Below are 17,890 nucleotides of genomic sequence, written 5' to 3'. Positions count from 1 at the left end.
ATGGAAAAAAAGAGAGGACATAAATAAATAAAATCATGAATGAAAAAGGAGATGTTACAACTGATACCACAGAAAGAGAAAGGTCCTTAAAAGACTACTGTGAAAATTATATGCCAACAAATTGGGGCAGCCTAGAAGAAATGGATAAATTCCTAGAAACACGTAAATTTACCAACACTGAATCATGAGAAATAGAAAATCTGAACAGAGCAATTACTAGTAAGGAGACTGAATTAGTAATCAAAAACCTCCCAACAAACAAAGAGCTCCCAACAAACAAAGCTTCTCTGGTAAATTCTACCAAACATTCAAGGAAAAGTTAATACCAATTCTTTTCAAACTCTTCCAAAAAATAAGAATTAGAACTTACAAGCCCTCTTACAAGGCTTGAATTACTCTTATGCCAGAACCAGGCAAACATGCCACAAGCAAAGGAAACTACACGCCAATATCCCTCATGAACATAGATGTGAAAGCCCTCAACAGAATATTAACAAACCAAATTCAACAATACATTAAAATAATCATATGCAGTGACTTAAGTGGGATTTAGTCCAAGGACTCAAGGGTGGTTCAATACCCACATATGAATTAATACGATATAGGGTATTTATAAAACAAATGATAAAAATCATATAATCATCTCACAGACACAAAAAATATTTCACAAAATGCAACATTCATTATGACAATATGCTCAATTAAGTGAGAATACAGGGACTGTATCTCAACATAATAAAGGCCATGTATGACAAACCTACAGCTAACATCATTCCCAATAGGGAAAAGACAAAAGCTTTTCCTCCAAAATTAGGAACAACAGAAGGATGCCTACTCTCACCATTTTTACTCAAAATAGTACCGGAAGGCCTATCAAGAGCTCAAAGACATCTAAACTGGAAAGGAAGAAATAAAACTGTCACTATTTTCAGATGACATGACATTGAAAATGTTAGATTCCATTAAAAAAGCAGTTAGAACTAAATAAATTCAGTAAAGTTGCAGGACGCAAAATTGATATATGGAAATCTATTGCATTTCTATACCCTAGTAACAAGACAGCAGAAAGAGAAATTAAAAATTCAGATATAATTGCATCAAAAAGAATAAAATACCTAGAAATAACTTAACCATGAAGGTAAAGAATCTTATGCTGAATTTTATAAAACATTAAAGAAAGAAACAGAAGTCACAAGTAAATGGAAAATTTTTCTATGCTCATGGATTGAAAGATTTAAAGTTGTTAAAATGTTTGTATTCCTCAAAGCAATCTGTAGGTTCAATGAATCCTCATCAAAATTCCAATGGCATTTTTTAATTAATATATTTATTTTTTTCCCCAATTTATTTATTTTCAGAAAAACAGTATTCATTATTCCAATGGCATTTTTACAGAAATAGAACAAATGATTCTTAAATTTGTATGGAAGCAAAAAGGATCTGAAATAACCAAAGCAGTCTTGATAAAGAGCAAAGCTGCAGGCATCACACTTCCCGATTTCAAACTATATTTCAAAGCTATAATCATCAAAACAATATGGTATTGGTACAAACAGACACATATATCAATAGAACAGAATAGAGAGCCTGGAAATAAACCCATATGTGGTCCACTAATTTGTGACAAAAAAGCCAAGACTATATAACAGGGAAAGGATAGCCTCTTTAATAAATGGCATTGGAAAAATTGGGATAGCCACATACAAAACAATGAAACCAGATCATTATCTTACATCATACATAAAAATTAACTCAAAAGGATTAAATAATTGAATGTAAGACTTGAAACCACAAAACTCTAAAGAAAACATAGGCAGTAAATTGGTCTTGGCAAAGATTTTTTGCATTTGACACTAAAAGCAAAGGCAACAAAAGCAAAAATAAACTAATGAGACTACATCGAACTAAAAAGTTTCTGCACAGTAAAAAAAATCCACCACAAAGATGGAACCTACTGAATGAAAGAAAATGTTTGCAAATCATGTATCTTACAGGGGTTAATATCCAAAATACATAAAACCCATACCACTCAACAGTAAAACACAAACAATCTGATTAAAGCTAAGCAGAATATGTGAATGTATATATTTTTCAAAAAAATATACACAGGCAGCTAACAGACGTGAAAAGATGCTCAACATTACTAATCATCATGGGAAATGCAAATCAAATATAAAAAGATATTACTTCATGCTTGCTAAATGGCTATTATCAAAAAGACCAAAAATAGCAAATGTTGGCAAGGATTTGGAGAAAAGGGAACCCTTGGGCACTGTTGGTGGGACTGTAAATTGGTATACTCACTATGGAAAACAGTATGGAGTTCCCCAAAAAATTAAAAATAGAAGTACCATATGATCCAGAAATTTTGCTTGTGGGAATTCATCTGAAGAAATAAAAATACTAATCCAAAAAGATATTGTGCCTCTCTGTTCACTGCAGCATTATTTATGACAGCCAAGACATGGAAACAATTTAATGGATAAACAAAATGTGGTATATTTATGCAATATCATTAAGCCATAAAAAATTGAAATCTTGTCATTGGTGGCAACCTGGATGAACACTGAGGGCAATACTCAAAGTGAAGTGAGTCAGACAGAAAAAGACAAATGACTTACAAGCGGAATCTAAAAAAAAACAAAGACAAAAAATGAGCTAATGGATATAGAGAAGAGATTGGTGGCTGTCTGAAGAAATGGGGTGGAGTGGGATGGGGGTGGCATAATGGGTAAAGAGGATTAAAAAGTATAAATTTCCAGCTTAAAAAGAGTAAGTAATGAAATGGAATGTTCATCATGGTGATTATAGTTAATAATATTATACTGTATATTTGAAAGTAGCTAGGAATGTGGATCTTAAAATTTCTCATCAGGAAAAAAAAAAGAGTATAACTATGTATGGTGATGGATGTTGACTGGATTTATTGTGGCCCTGGTTTTACAATATCTACAAATATCAATTCATTATCTTGTCTACCTGAAACTAATACAATGTTGTCATTTACACATCAATAAAATATATTCAAGAAATTATTTTTAATGATAAGGAAGGGGTATATAATTTTGTGATATAACATAATATCCACCTTTGAATGTTGGTTGTATTAATTTATTACAGATATGCCATGTTGTATAAAACAAGATGTGTTAAAAGAGAATGAACAAAAATTTGTTGTTAAAAGTTTTGATCTGGTGCCCATATTAAAAAAATCCTAACTGTGTACATAAGTGCAGTCAATTCTTTAGAAATTATATACACATACTACCATACTATTATGTTATCAACATTATAGACTATGGAAAAAATAGAAACAAACTAATAAAATATATAATATTTAAAAATAATTTGTTTTTACTTATTACTAAGAGATATATATGAATACGTGCTCTTATGTTGAGAATCTTGGCTCATCATTTTATGATATAGCAATTTAAACAACCAGCTCTAAATCTGATTTAGATATCTGGTTTAAAGAGTTGTCACCATTGGAAAATGTATCACAAAAGAATGGGTACATCAGAATGGAGAAAGTACATCAATAGGCGTCTTATGAAACAAATATATTTTCCATTTCTCAATTCCATATACCAATTATATAAAGGTACATCATGCACACTCATTATACATGATAGTTTGATATACCTGATATTAATCTATATATATAAAGATTAATCACTTATTTTTTTTTTCTTACTTTAGCTGAGATAAAACTATTAATAGAAGTTCTATTACTTTCTTCCATGGCCTAACTGATTAACTTATGTGTCCACTGGGGTTCATACAAAATATACTGATGTTACTTGCATAACACTTTTGAAAGTTCTTACATTATAAATGTAAAGAATATAACTTCCCCATAAAAAGTAGTACAGTAATAGAGAAAAATGAAAGTAAGCCATTTGCAGACCCTCTCAATGACAGACAAGACAATAAAAGTCATCTTAAAAGCAAAGTAAATTCTGGGACTGAAATAAGTTATCATATTTTATATTGTTGCTATAAAAACATTACTCAATGCAAATGTTTTACAAAAATACTTGTTAATCTGACAAAAACTGTTCTGGGTAAAATCTTTTGCTCCTTTCTATTTTCTTACATTATCACACTCAGCTTTCTTAAGAGTCATGTTTCACTTAACAGCAGTGCTTTTCAGCAATGCCCACAATAGCCAATAGCCAAACTATGAAAAGAGCCTAGATATCCATCAACAGATGAATGGATAAAAAAGATGCAAGATATATGTGTGTGTGTGTGTGTGTGTGTGTGTGTGTGTGTATCTATATAGATATCTATATAGATATACACATATATAATGCAGCCATCAAAAAAAAAAAACAACAACCATGAAATCTTGCCATTTATAACAATGTGGATGGAAGTAGAGGGTCTAAATGCTAGGCGAAATAAGTCAATCAGAGAAAGACAATTATCATATGATCTCACTGATATGAGAAATTTGAGAAACAAGACAGAGGATCGTAGAGGAAGAAAGGGAAAAATGAAACAAGATGAAACCAGAGAGGGAGACAAATCATAAGAGACTCAATCTCAGGAAACAAACTGAGGGTTGCTGGAGGGGAGGATGGTGGGAAGGATGGGGTGCTTGGGTGATGGACATTGGGGAGGGTATGTGCTACAGTGAGCGCTGTGAATTGTGTAAGGCTGATGATTCACAGAACTGTACCTCTGAAACAAATAATATATGTTAATAAAAAAAACTGCTTTTAACATTTCATAAGAGTTCTGTGTGTTCAAAGAAAAGGAAAAAAATTACAGAAATGTTGATAGAAAGCTGGACAAGTTTGCAGACTCCTAGATAAACGATACAAGTGTGAGATTCTAAGAGTGCTTTTGAAACTTGTCAGCACAATTACAATCTAGCTACATTTGAAATGACCTGTAAATAGATGGAAGCTAAAAATCTTTAAATTTTTAGTATCTAATATATACCAACCCTCATAAAAATTTCATAGACAATTTAAGACACCACTATTTAAGAAAATCAATTTGGTATTATATTTCAGTGCCATTTTGCCTTTCTGTCAAATTCTTCTGCAGGAAACAATTAAGAATATTATAGAAATGACAGAGAAACACTATGGTAGGGAAAATAACTATTCCCTGATTAATGTGTTTTGTAAGTTTATGTTTCATGTCAGGCTTTCTTAAAGGACACAGTATCTATATTTTAAAGTGCAATGAAAATAAGTAAATACACACAAACATTATTTGTGCTAAGTAGCATCATGCATATATCCAGGGAAATATATTTAAGATTTTCATTAAAATATTAATACATTATCATGAAACTAAAAGGAATCTATATGTCAGAAAACTAAAATTGTAAAGTCTTAATATTTCAGGCGGAAAATGAAAAAAATTTCTTCAAATGATTATGAAGTACAGGACAATAGGCTCAAAGGAAAATAGGCTCAAACACTCAGCCTTGAAAAAGTTATGCTACAAAAACTATATTTATTAAAAACAGAAGGTTTATCTAAGCTTAAATACAAAGAATCTGCAAAAAAACACCACACAAAAATTAAGTGTAAGTAAGACTATATCCTATTTAGGCTAGTCATTCAATAAAAACCCTAGAACACATTAAAATTAGTGGATTCGAATAAAAAGAAAATCTTGGAAATATACATTGACCATGAAAGCCTTAGAAATACATTTGGTGAAGACTTTTTCTTTGGGCTACAATGTCATTATTCTTCTGCTAATTTGAATTCCAATAGTTCGTTTATTTTATGCACTGCAGACTATGTTGCCAAAGAGGGAAAAATTACTCTTAGCATATTTCCACAGTAAACACAGGTTATCATATACTTAATTCCCTCTCTAGTCAAAATAAGGGAGAGAAATCTATCAAGTACAGAGTTTAGGCCAATTGTATTTCTCCCATGTTAACTGCCTCAAATAACCACACCCAACCCAAATTTGACTATATCAAAAGTAATTAATTTTCAAATACTCTTTTTAGACACCAAAAATAAAAGAGACCAGCATTCAAATTTACTTACTCTAATGAGCAGTTCAACAATTTGACACAGGTCTAAAGGACTGACTAGAGGATGAAGTAAAGAAAACCCAGAAAACCATCTTTACCCTCAAACACTCTGCCTATGAGACACAGATGGGACATTTCTTAACAGTCTTCTGGTCATTTCCTTCTTGGTATTGCACAGGCATCTGAAACCTAATTTGTCCAGAAAAAGGTTTTAATAGTTTATTATCAAGGCCACTCTTTCATATTCCTTCCAACCAACAAACTACTTTATTTACTGGTTTCAAAATACACCCAGTCTCCAAATTTGGCAAATCAAGCCATCAGTAACAACTCCTTTCTTTTATCTCTCACTTCAAGTTTAATCACAGCCAAGAGATTTTTATTTTAACTTTTTTCTGACATTTCGGACATTGCAACAAATATGTTAAATTTGTAAACTGTTACCAAAAAAACTGAAATAAAACATTGGCATATGTCTGAAACTAAGAGAATAAAAATTATCCACCACATACAGTTGATTGATTCAAATGCTGAGATTATATAAAATCTTTCCAATTTAAGTGCATGAGAATAGGAAAGTGGCAGGCTTCTCTACTTACTTTCGTAGAAGTTTTTCAAACAGAGAAATTTAAGAATGATAAAGTAACACACAGTGGAGAAGAAAATTTTAATGTCTAAGTCAGTTTTTTAACTCATGATCAACTGATTGTCAGAAATATTGAGATAACTATATAAAGGAAAGTAGAAAAAATTTTTAAAATCTCAGGAGTGGTAGCTCCTATGAAAGCTATTGCCAGCTTCATTAAGTAGTAATTGTTTACTAATAAGTATTGGACATTAAGCTATTTCAAAATAGTTTTAAGTTGAAGGGTTTTTTCCTAAGCTAATTATGATACCTGAATAGGAAATTTCAAAATTCATTTTTCATACCAAATTTAGGCAGCTATCCTGAAAAAAGATATAAATGCTCCAAAAGAAACAAGAAATACTTTATTAATTTAAAAACACTTTTTATGGGGCGCCTGGGTCGCTCAGTGGGTTAAAGCTTCTGCCTTCAGCTCAGGTCATGATCCCAGGGTCCTGGGATCGAGCCCCGCATCGCATCGGGGCTCTCTGCTCAGCAGGGAGCCTGCTTCCCTCCCACCACTCTCTGCCTGCCTCTCACCTACTTGTGATCTCTATCTATCAAATAAATAAATAAAATCCTAAAAAATAAAAATAAAAAAAACACTTTGATAAAGATTTAAAATAGAAATACCATATAATCCAATCATTCCACTACTAGGTATTTACCCAAAGAAAGTGAAAACACCTTGTCAAAGATATGTGCATACATATGTTTACTGTATCATTATTTATAATAACCAAGATATGGAAGCAACCTAAGTGTCAACCAATAGATGAATGGGCAATGAAGATGTGATATATACATATGAGTATTACTCAGCCATAAAAAAAGAATGAGATCTTGCCATTTGCTACACCATGGATGGGCCTAGAGGATATAATGCTCAGTGAAATAAATCAGAGAAAGACAAATATTATATGATTTTACATACATGTGGAATTTAAAAAACAAAACAAAGGAGTAAACAAACAAAAAACAGAAACAGAACCATAAATACAGAGAACTGATGGTTGCCAGAGGGGAGGAGGAGATAGGAATGGGCAAAATGGGTAAAGGGAGGGGGAGGTACAGGTTTCCATTTATGGAATGAATAAGTCAAGGGGATGAAAGGTACGGCAAAAAGTATATAGTCAATAGTACTGTAATAGCATTGTATGGTCTGTGGTGAGCACAGCATAAAGTATAGAGTTTTGTAATCACTATGGTGTTCACCTAAACTACTGTAACAATGTCTAACAGCTATATTTTAATAAAAAAGGAAAAATAAACCTTTGATAAACATCTTTTAAATATAATGAACAAACCAATTTGACTATCTAGCTCTTTAATAAGCTGAAGAAACTCAATCTGATAATACAGTCACAATGTACCAAGCTTATAAATGCAGATAAATTGTCATTAATGAAACTGATCCTTAGAGGTAAGCTTAGTCATGCAAGTAAAATAAATTTAACTGTTCTGAAATTTTAAGAGATCAGCACAAAGGTATGAACTTAAAAAAATGTACCAAAAATATCTCAGAATATTACAAGATACATTATTTTCTCACTGAACAATGAAAAAATGAACTGACTGATGAACAATGTCCATCGCCTCCTCCAAAAGGAACACTTACTCTTTGCTTCAACTTGAAAAAAAAAAAAACTTCCTATTTCTATTTAAGTCTGAATCAGTTTATTTGAAGAGTATCCTGAGAAAGCAAAATGAGCTTAAAAACATTAGCAATTATCATGATTTATCTGTGTGAACCCAGAATTTCCTAGGCATAATGTAATAAAAATAAAATACAAAAATAAAGTGAATGTTGAGGCAGACAGAAAATAGTAACTTCCAAGTATAAATAATTTTAATTTCTCACTATTCTCATTGACTGACTTTATTGAAAAATATTGTTCAGTTTGAAATTATAGGATAGATGTACACTAATTAAAGCTAATTTTACTTGTTAGAGTTCTACAATATGTTTTTAAAAAAGGGTTCTCTAAAAATTAGAAAGTTTCAAATCTACTAACAAGATTCCAAACTCCTAATCATGGCATAAGCTATTTAGCCCTAACTAGTTTTCAGCTTATTTTCCCACAAGGAACATTTCTTTTTTCCATCAATACTAAATGCTATGTATTGCTAGAACATGCATGATTTCATGCCTTTATATATGCTCTTATCTCAACCAGAAATGCCCTTACCCCACTTCTCCTGGCAATTTTTTTTCTTTTAATAGACAGAAAATAATATTGCTTGCTCCATAAAGCTATCTTGAGAGATTCAAAACAGGATTAACTTTCTCTTCTTCACTCTCTTATAATATTATCATGTTATTCTATTTATCTATTTAAATTTATTGTCTCCCTAAATGCCAGAAAATCCTTTAAATGCAATGATTCAAGTTACATTCATTCGTTTTTTTCCTGTTGTTAACACAGACCCTAAAGCTAGAATACTCACAAATAAATAGAAAAAATTATATACAAGTAGAAGAACAAAAGGAAACAACCAAACTTAATAAGTTTAGTACCTAAAAATTAATCATTGAACAATAGAATGGTACTATCTTCCAGTCATTAAATTCAAAGTGCGGTTATCTTTATCAAAGTGTTTTCTTCAAAGTGTGGTCTACAAACTATTTACGAGGCTCTGATGAGATAAATATAAAAATTAGAATTAAGCATTTGGAAACTTTATTTGACAGAGATTTTCATGTTTGTTGAATCTTTTAGAATCTTTTAAATTTCGTTTTTCTAATAATTCATTTTATTATATTTTTGAAAGATGAATAAGACCTTGACTCTTAAAAAAAAAAAACTTGACTCTTTTTCAATGAGAATTGTCTTTTCAAGGAAGAATATGATGTATACATAAATTGTTGTAATATGTATAACTATCCATATTTCTCAAAGTTCACATCATCATCTTTGATACTTTAAAACTTATCTATTGGTAGAATTATAACTGTGCCTGGAAATGCTAATGCATAACTAGTATTTCTTTCTAAAGTTATTTACATGAAAACTAGATTTTAACTTAAAATCAGGGCTTGTTTCTTTCACTGCTCATTAGACCCAAAGGCATCTCTGACTAACTCTATACAGCTGTCTGCCTGACCCGCAGTATCTCAAAACCCCAGTAAAAACAGAATGTTTTTATATAAAAAGAGAATGATTATACAATTTTTTTCAGAAACTCTTCTTTTAGTATTTTCAAGATTAATTAGTCTTTAATAATAAAGATTAATTTATTTTCTCATCCCTCTACATTAGGAATTGGCAAATGTTTCCTGTAAATAACCAGATAACTAAATATTTTAAGGTTTGTAAGCTATATGGTCTACTGTCCATATGGTCTACTGTCACACCTACTCATCCTTTGTAGCAAAAAAGCAGCTACAGACAATATATAAACGAATGGGCATGGGTCTGTTCCAATAAAATTTTACTTAGAAAAACTGGCAGTAGGTTTTCAATTTGGCCCAAGGACTGTAACTTGCTGATGCTTCTTCTGTACCATAGGTATAACCTATCATGTAGTAATATTAAAAACCTGCTGCCATTCTTGATGTAGTGTTCCATGATTCATTGTTTGTATATATGATGTGCTATGTGGGGACTAACATAACACAATAAAAAAAATAAAATGATAAAATGAAGCAGAAAAAAATATTTATTTGACAAAACTTCAAAAAAACTGCCATTCTTGTTTGCATTTATCATCAGCTTTTAAAATTTTAAAGACTAACAGATTCACCAACATTCAAGTTGATTAAACAAAATACTATTTTTCAAGAAAATCAAAGTAAGTATGTTGAAAAAATTTTTGGGCTTTGTCTTTAACAGCGTATGTCTAAGGAAGCTATAAACTTTTCATACTATTATTAGATAGCAATACTCCCACAGGCTATAGAAAACAAAAAGACAGATTTATTTACACTAGTTGCCACAACCACTACAACAAACAGCATATAGGCAAAAATCTCCACAGAAAAACCCTTATATATTTTTTTGTTAATTTTTTTTTAAAGATTTTATTTACTTATTTGACAGACAAGTAGGCAAAGAGGAAGGTACAGACAGAGAGAGGATCTCTCCGCTGAGCAGAAAGCCCGATACGGGGCTTGATCCCAGGACCCTGGGATCATAACCTGAGCCGAAGGCAGAGGCTTTAACCCACTGAGCCACCCTTAACCCACTAAGCCACCCTACCCTTTTAAAATGAACTACAAACCTGGTGCAAATAGTTATAATACCACGAAAAAAACTACAATAAAATTCAGAGTTATGATTCTTTTTGTTCAGCCCATATCTATGGATTAGATATGGGTTTTCAAAATCCTGATATCTTGTCTACTTTTTTTTTTTAAACAAACCTGGAATGTAGATTTATTTCATCTTTAGAGTTCAAAGTTGGCCTTCTCCAGCATGTAATCACTCTTTCCTTTAAGGGGTGAGATAAAGAGCTGATCAGAAGTCACTCTAAAACTGGAGTCAAACCCTAATCATCCCTTTTCCACTTAGTTTAGTATTCCCAGTGAAATATATAGTTCTATGAACAATTATCTTTATTATTCTAGAACTCCTTTCCTCGGAACATAAATTGCTAAATGTTTCCGTTTCCAAGGAAGTCTCTTTTTTTTTTCCAATTTATTTATTTTCAGAAAAACAGTATTCATTATTTTTTCACCACACCCAGTGCTCCATGCAAGCCGTGCCCTCTATAATACCCACCACCTGGTACCCCAACCTCCCACCCCCCCGCCACTTCAAACCCAAGGAAGTCTCTTATTGTTAGATTCCAAATGTCTTAATATAAATGTTCTTTCTACTTTACTTCTGATTACCCACACTTAAAATCCTAAAATTACTCTGTATCAATTTTCGTATTGCTTGAAAATTCAATCACAAAGTTTATAATTATTTTTGGATTTCTTTTATACCCTTGCCACTCACTATCTTTCCATAAACAGAACATGCTGATACTGCCTATCTATTTTTTCCTGTTAAAAACTCTTCAATGCTTCTATACATTTCTACTAGAAGTCTTCCACAAATACTGATTTTACTTCTCAAATGTATGTGTATAAAATAGAGCCTGCTTAAAAAGACAATTTAACCACTGTATAATAGCAATAAAATGTTAAAAGATATTAAAGATTAAGGCAAATGCTTTAAAATAGTAAAAACAGAATTTTCATTTAAAATTACAATTTACATAAAGATTACATAAAAAGATTCTTACAGAGAAATTTAACAGAAGTGGAAAATAAACTCACGAAAGAGACAAATGCTATAAAGAAAAACTAAAATGCATGTACAAGGGGCAGAGAAGGAAATCAGAAACTGGAAGGATTATCCTTACTGATACAGCAGCTGCTATTACTGAAGTCCAAGATAATATATAAAAATAATCCGTAAACTATACTCACATAAAATTAAGGAAAGATCCAGACTGGGCTTAAATGAGGGGGAATATCAGAAGTGAGAAACCAAGTAAGTTAGAAGTTGTCTAGAATAGTATTCTACAGAGTGAATTTCTGATTGGCTTACCTAGGCAACAAAGCAAGTTGCCAGTGTTACTACTTAAATCAGTTATTCTACCACTGGAGGGAGTCTGGTCACATATCCTTTGATGTGACTTACACTCTAATAACTTCATCTTCTCTGGAAATGAATTAGAACCCCTACCAAGAATATGAATTGATTTAACATAATCTGATGCCTTTAAAGCTTTTTGTTTGTTTCTTTTAGTTTTTATTTTTGTTGTGTTCCATACTCACTAAGTAAAACTTTACAGCATCTCTACAGTACTATCTGGGTCAAAGAAATGAATCCAGAGGTCACATGCGCTGGTACACATCTATCCTTGGGGGAAAAAAAATCATAAAGAAAAAAACGTTAAATCAAGAACAGAAGGTTCTGATACAAATACCTACCCAAAGCAGCTATCAAGGTCAAACAGCACATGAAATGCAGCAAACAGCAGGTTTGAAGTAGAAGCTGAAAAGAGCTTTTAGGATTAAGGCTGACAAGGATATTAGTGATGGATAGATAAATATAAGTAAAGGATAGAGTACTGTAACTGTGGTTTTAAAGTTAACTATTTTATTAATTCAGAATTTACAGTTTCCATTGTCTACTCATGAATTCGCAGTGACATTAAAAGGATTTATTAAGTAAACAAAACACAACTGAAATAAAAAATGAAGATCTAAACGTTGGACCAAAAAAACCCCAGAAAAACCAGTAGTTGCACTCAAGATGTTATGTGGAGACTAATAGTCCATTTACAATAATAATTGTTATAAACAGTCCATTTACAATAATAATCATTTTGTGTCAAGAATTATAAGAAATGATAGAAAATACTCCATGTAATTATTTTAAAAATCCTACAGGATTGACATTATGCCCATTTTGCATGAGAAAGCTTAAAACTAAAGACAGGTTAAGTAACTTGCTTAATGTAATGAATCTATCAAGAGCCAATATTCTGTCAGAGGTGTCTGATTCTAAATTGCCACTATCATATGAATGTCAGTGAGACGGAGCAATGACTACCGTGTTCTTATACTATTAAAGGTAACAGTTATGGGTACTCTTCCTAGATGTCTGCTTCAGAAAATGTCGTTAAGGATTATCTAATACAGCACTGTGCTAACTAGTAAGCATTTCTGTGTTGTATTTCCAAAGTTAAAATTTGTTTAATTCATATATCAATAGGCATAAAAAAGTCATAACTGATTTATAATTTAAGTTGATACGATAAAGTAAAAATTAAAAGGAATTTATCTTTTTTTAAATATGTAAAAAAGAGAAAACCTTTTTTTCTTTTTCTTCATAAAACTATTGTTAGAAACAAAGACATGGAAATCTGTCAGGTCTCTATGCAATTTCCTTAAAATGTATTCCCTTGCTGAATAATATCATAAACTCCATAAACCATATCTAGGCAGTCATAAAATGATCATGGAAAAAATACTTGTTAAACGTAGGAAGCCTTAGGGTGGATTTAAGTGCTATACAACAAATTAATTTTGTATTTTCTTCCTTGCTATTATAACAAGAGTGCAGAGGACTTGGATGCAAATGTAAAACAACATATACATAAATCTTTCCCTTTCAGCAAGGAAAGCTTTGAGATATTTTGTATATATATAAATACACACACACACACACACACACACACACGCTTTGAGATATGTACCTCTCTCTCTCTCTCTCTCTCTCTCCTCTCTCTCTCTATATATATGATTTTAAGATAAATGAAGAGAAGTAATGTAGAATGCTGTGTGTGGGATTGGGTACTGTTCTGTCTTGTCACAAGTTATTTACAGTCTGAAGTATCTATGTAAAGAAACAAACTGGAAATGGATTCCCATATTATCAATGCTTCCCAATGAGCAATTATTTTTTTTCCTTCAACTTCCTTGGAAAATCTACAGTTAAAATAGATCATATATGCAACTTGAGGATACTTCAACACAGCAGAGAAGGAGGAACAGAAACACTCTCCTACTTGAAAAGAGATTACAGAAAGTACTAGATCTATAGCACACATTCAGAGGTTTCCTAGTAGAAGTCTATCCAGAATCCTCATTTTGAACTACAAGTGACAGGTAGGCAGAGACCATAAACTAGCAACCAAAGCACACATGCCAAGGATAAAAGTACACATGAAGTAACATCTGTGTAGAAGAACCCTCTTGATTAAGTAAAAAATCCAATTGTGTGACCACTTGGATTCTATTCCAAATTCTTCCAACTGTTAAATATTTGGAGAAACTATTAAAAAAGGAAACATTGTGAATTATTGCTAATTATATAAATGGATTAATTTATATGAAAATAACAAGTGGAAGAAAAAACATACAAAAGCCAAGGAAACATAAGAGAGGCATACAGCTTACCAGCAGCTACAACTCTTAATTGATGAACTATAGGAAACATTATAAAATTAAAAACATCTCTAAGTGGAGAGAGTAAAAGGAAACATACATTTAACAGTAGTATTATATTTCCCATTCTATCTACTTCCAAGAAATTTGTGCTCATTTTTTTCCAATACCAGATTAATGGTAGAATACAGTAAAGAGCAAACAAAATAAATGTATTTTTATGACCATAAAATTATGAAAATTTAGCACTTTTTATGTACTTGAGCATATAACAGATCTTCTGCCACGTCTTAATCTTTCTGTTACATAAACAGAAAGAAAATAATGAGACTGAGAGGAAGTGAAGGGAGTAAATAATACCTAGCTGAGTATTTCTCAATATAAGATTATGATAAATAAGGTCTGCTTGACAACCTCAATGCAACATTTTTAAATTGTTCTGCAAAAAAAATAAAAACTACATATTTTGGAATTGACATGTAGAGTCACAAAATAAAAAGTTAGACATTTAATAAAATCTTTACACAAGCTATTCCTAATTTCTAATAATTTTAATAGAAAAGTTAGCTCTTTGTATTTGTTGATGTATTTTATAAAATGAGACCCTATTAATCGATGCTGAATCATTAGAAGTCTGCAAATAACTTATTTTCATGGATACTGCTAAGTGCCAGCACCCCCCTATTAAATGTTACATAATTTGTTCACTTTGCAGGATTCATAATGTGAAGTGAAACAACTAAAAAATATTAACAAAATAAGATAGCTACTACTCTATGAGAAGAAACCACACAAATGAAGCACTAGTTTTTGTTACCGTTAATTCTGTAAACTTCATAAAAAAAAAAAAAGCAACTTTATTTCCCCTGGTATCTTTGAAAATGTGGTAAACGCAATTTTTAGTATTAAGATTATGGGGTTCTGAGGAGTAATAATGAATTGCAGTTATTTCCAATAACTACAGTAATAAGCTTTTGATAAATCACTAAAGTAAATGAAAATGAAATCTACTTTTACTAGATTCTTGGTTTTCTGTCAAACCAATATAGGAAAATCAAAACATTTATAATGTTAACACCAGAAAAAGTCATCTCACAAAAGCATAAACTAAAACCCATAAAATTTCATATGTGGTATATTAAAAATAATCTCTATAGTTTAATAATGCCAATTTATATATGGAATATCAAAATGATTACTTTTTTAAGATGCTATAAATATGTGTACCTATTACTATGGTGACCTAAGGATAAAGGAATTATAAACAGCTTTTGCAAGAGTAGTTATTTATCAATACTATACCTTTTCCTTTACAGTGGCTTTGGCTTCAAAGGTCAATTATTCTGTGTCAAAGGTCAATTATTCTGTGTTATTAATAAACACGAATTCAGTGTTCAGTTAACCTAAACTATACTATACAGCAACACCTACTCAAGTTATTTGAATGACTTTAGAAACAAGACCTCTGCTCCCTATTTGGATAACATACTGATAAATTTTTTGACCTTATTGTGAGCACACTAGTATTTCTACATAACCTTGGCTAAAAAATATTTTTAAATCATCGTCTCTATACACTGTTAATCACTGATTCCATTAATAGCCCAAAGTGTTCAGGCTCATCTTGACAACAATTAAATTGTTTTTCCTTTGTCAGATGTTCAATTTTACAATTATTTGACCAATCAACTACTAATTAGAGACTCTTTTACAAATGAAGTTTTATTCTACATCACTGAAATAGCACCGACTCTTGAACTACTCCATATAACACAGAAGCACTACAAGCTGCCCATATTGCACACAGTACTAGCTTATCTCTTTAACGCTCAAACCTGTGTTCGATCACTTCCTTCTTTAGGAGACTGCCAACTTTACCAACAGAATAAGCTATATAATATCAAGACACAATGGTGAGTACTCGCCACATATTCTGCACCACAGCAGATATATTAGGCCACTTCTTTACCGATTTTTGGCAGTTTCTGAATCACAGCCCCAAGCCTCGAAGCTTGTGGCTGTCCTTGGTGCTGAAACTCACCCTTTCCCCACCACCCCCCGGCGCCCCTTCACTGAAAAACCGTCATCCCCCCCCCATTTGAGAGCATAAAAAGACTAATGAATTTGGGGGGTCTAAAGAGGGAAGGTTTAAAAAAGGAAATGATAAGTTTCTGGGCTGAGAATGCTAACTAGCGTGCGCGGGTGGAGAGGGGAAAGAAGGGGGTACTAAAAGCACCCGGAGGGCATTTCCCCTTTGGTTCGGGTAGACAGACCCTGGAACCCCGGACTGCGGCACGATCGGAAACGCCTCGTCCAGGGCAGAAGCGGCAGGCGGGAACGGCGCCCTCGCCCGGGCAGCTCCTCTGAGCGGGACCAGGCGGGCGAGGACGCCCAGGGGCGCCGCGGCCAGAGACTAACGCGACTTTCCGCGCCAACGAGCGAGCCCCGGGGTCCTTTTGTTTCTAGCTTCTGAGGGGAGGGCGGATGAGCGGAGAGGAGCCCACCTGTATTTATTTGGAAGGGGGGACAAAAAAGACCCTGATGCCCCGGCGAGCGGGGTAGGCAGAGTCGGGGCGGCCGTGGCGACTGGCCGCGGGCTCGGCCCCCTTCCTTACAGCCCCCGTCGCTCTTACCATCCCGGTCGCACAGCTGAATGGCCTCCAGGCTGAGGTTTTTGATCACCTCCTCACAGGGGCTGGTGGGGCTGTTGAGGGTATGATCCAGGCGCGGCACCTCCATTTTTCCAACTCCCTTCTCAAACCCGCCTGCTTCGTATCCAGGCTCTCCGGGTGGACCGGGTGGGAGAGAAGGGCGGGAAAGGGTAGGGAGTGGCGGAAGGAGGGGGAGGAGGCCTGGGAGGGGCTCCGAGGGGCCGAGGCTGAGCCTCCGGGCTGGAGCGCCGAGGCCGAGGGGACGGCCGAGGCAGGAGCCGCGGGGAGTGTGAGGCTCGGAGAGACCGAGAGGGGACCCGACGCGAGAGCGGGAGGCGCGCGCTCCCAGTGGGGAGGGGACGCGTCTCGCGGGGAACGTGAGGGAAAAGGCCCGGCGCGCGCACGCGCGCGAGAGGACGCGCCCACCTGCTGGCGCGCGGCGCTCCTCCTTCCCCGCCCTTCCACGCGCACGCGCCCCCTGCTGCCCTCACGCCTCAGCCACCGCAACCCCAGCGCGGAGTGTCGGGCGGCGAGCGCCGGGAAACGGCGGGCTGCTGGGGGGTATGGTGTGCTGGCTTCGCCCTCTTTTCTGGTGAGGGTGGTTTCTTGTCCTTCCCCTCTTCACAGGGTCAGTTGCTCCCAGGTTGGCTCTGGGGAGTCTGCACGGGGAGGTGAGAAGAAGCAGATTGGTTTTTATGAAGGACTGGAAA

At 34.0% G+C, this 17,890-nt stretch overlaps 1 protein-coding gene across 1 annotated transcript in view; it reads right to left on the bottom strand.

The window, feature by feature from the left end:
* The window catches only part of PHYHIPL (phytanoyl-CoA 2-hydroxylase interacting protein like), a 79,431-nt gene extending 61,966 nt beyond the window's left edge, over nt 1-17,465 (bottom strand). The window contains exon 1 of the mRNA XM_044239544.1: nt 17,163-17,465. Coding sequence (XP_044095479.1) covers nt 17,163-17,268 — 106 coding nt within the window. The 5' untranslated portion in view covers nt 17,269-17,465. The remainder of the gene's footprint in view (nt 1-17,162) is intronic.
* Between the last annotated feature and the right edge of the window lie 425 nt (nt 17,466-17,890).

The sequence above is a fragment of the Neovison vison genome, chromosome 2, assembly GCF_020171115.1.
Source record: "Neovison vison isolate M4711 chromosome 2, ASM_NN_V1, whole genome shotgun sequence".
NCBI lineage: Eukaryota > Metazoa > Chordata > Mammalia > Carnivora > Mustelidae > Neogale > Neogale vison.
This window is presented reverse-complemented; position numbering and strand designations above follow the sequence as displayed.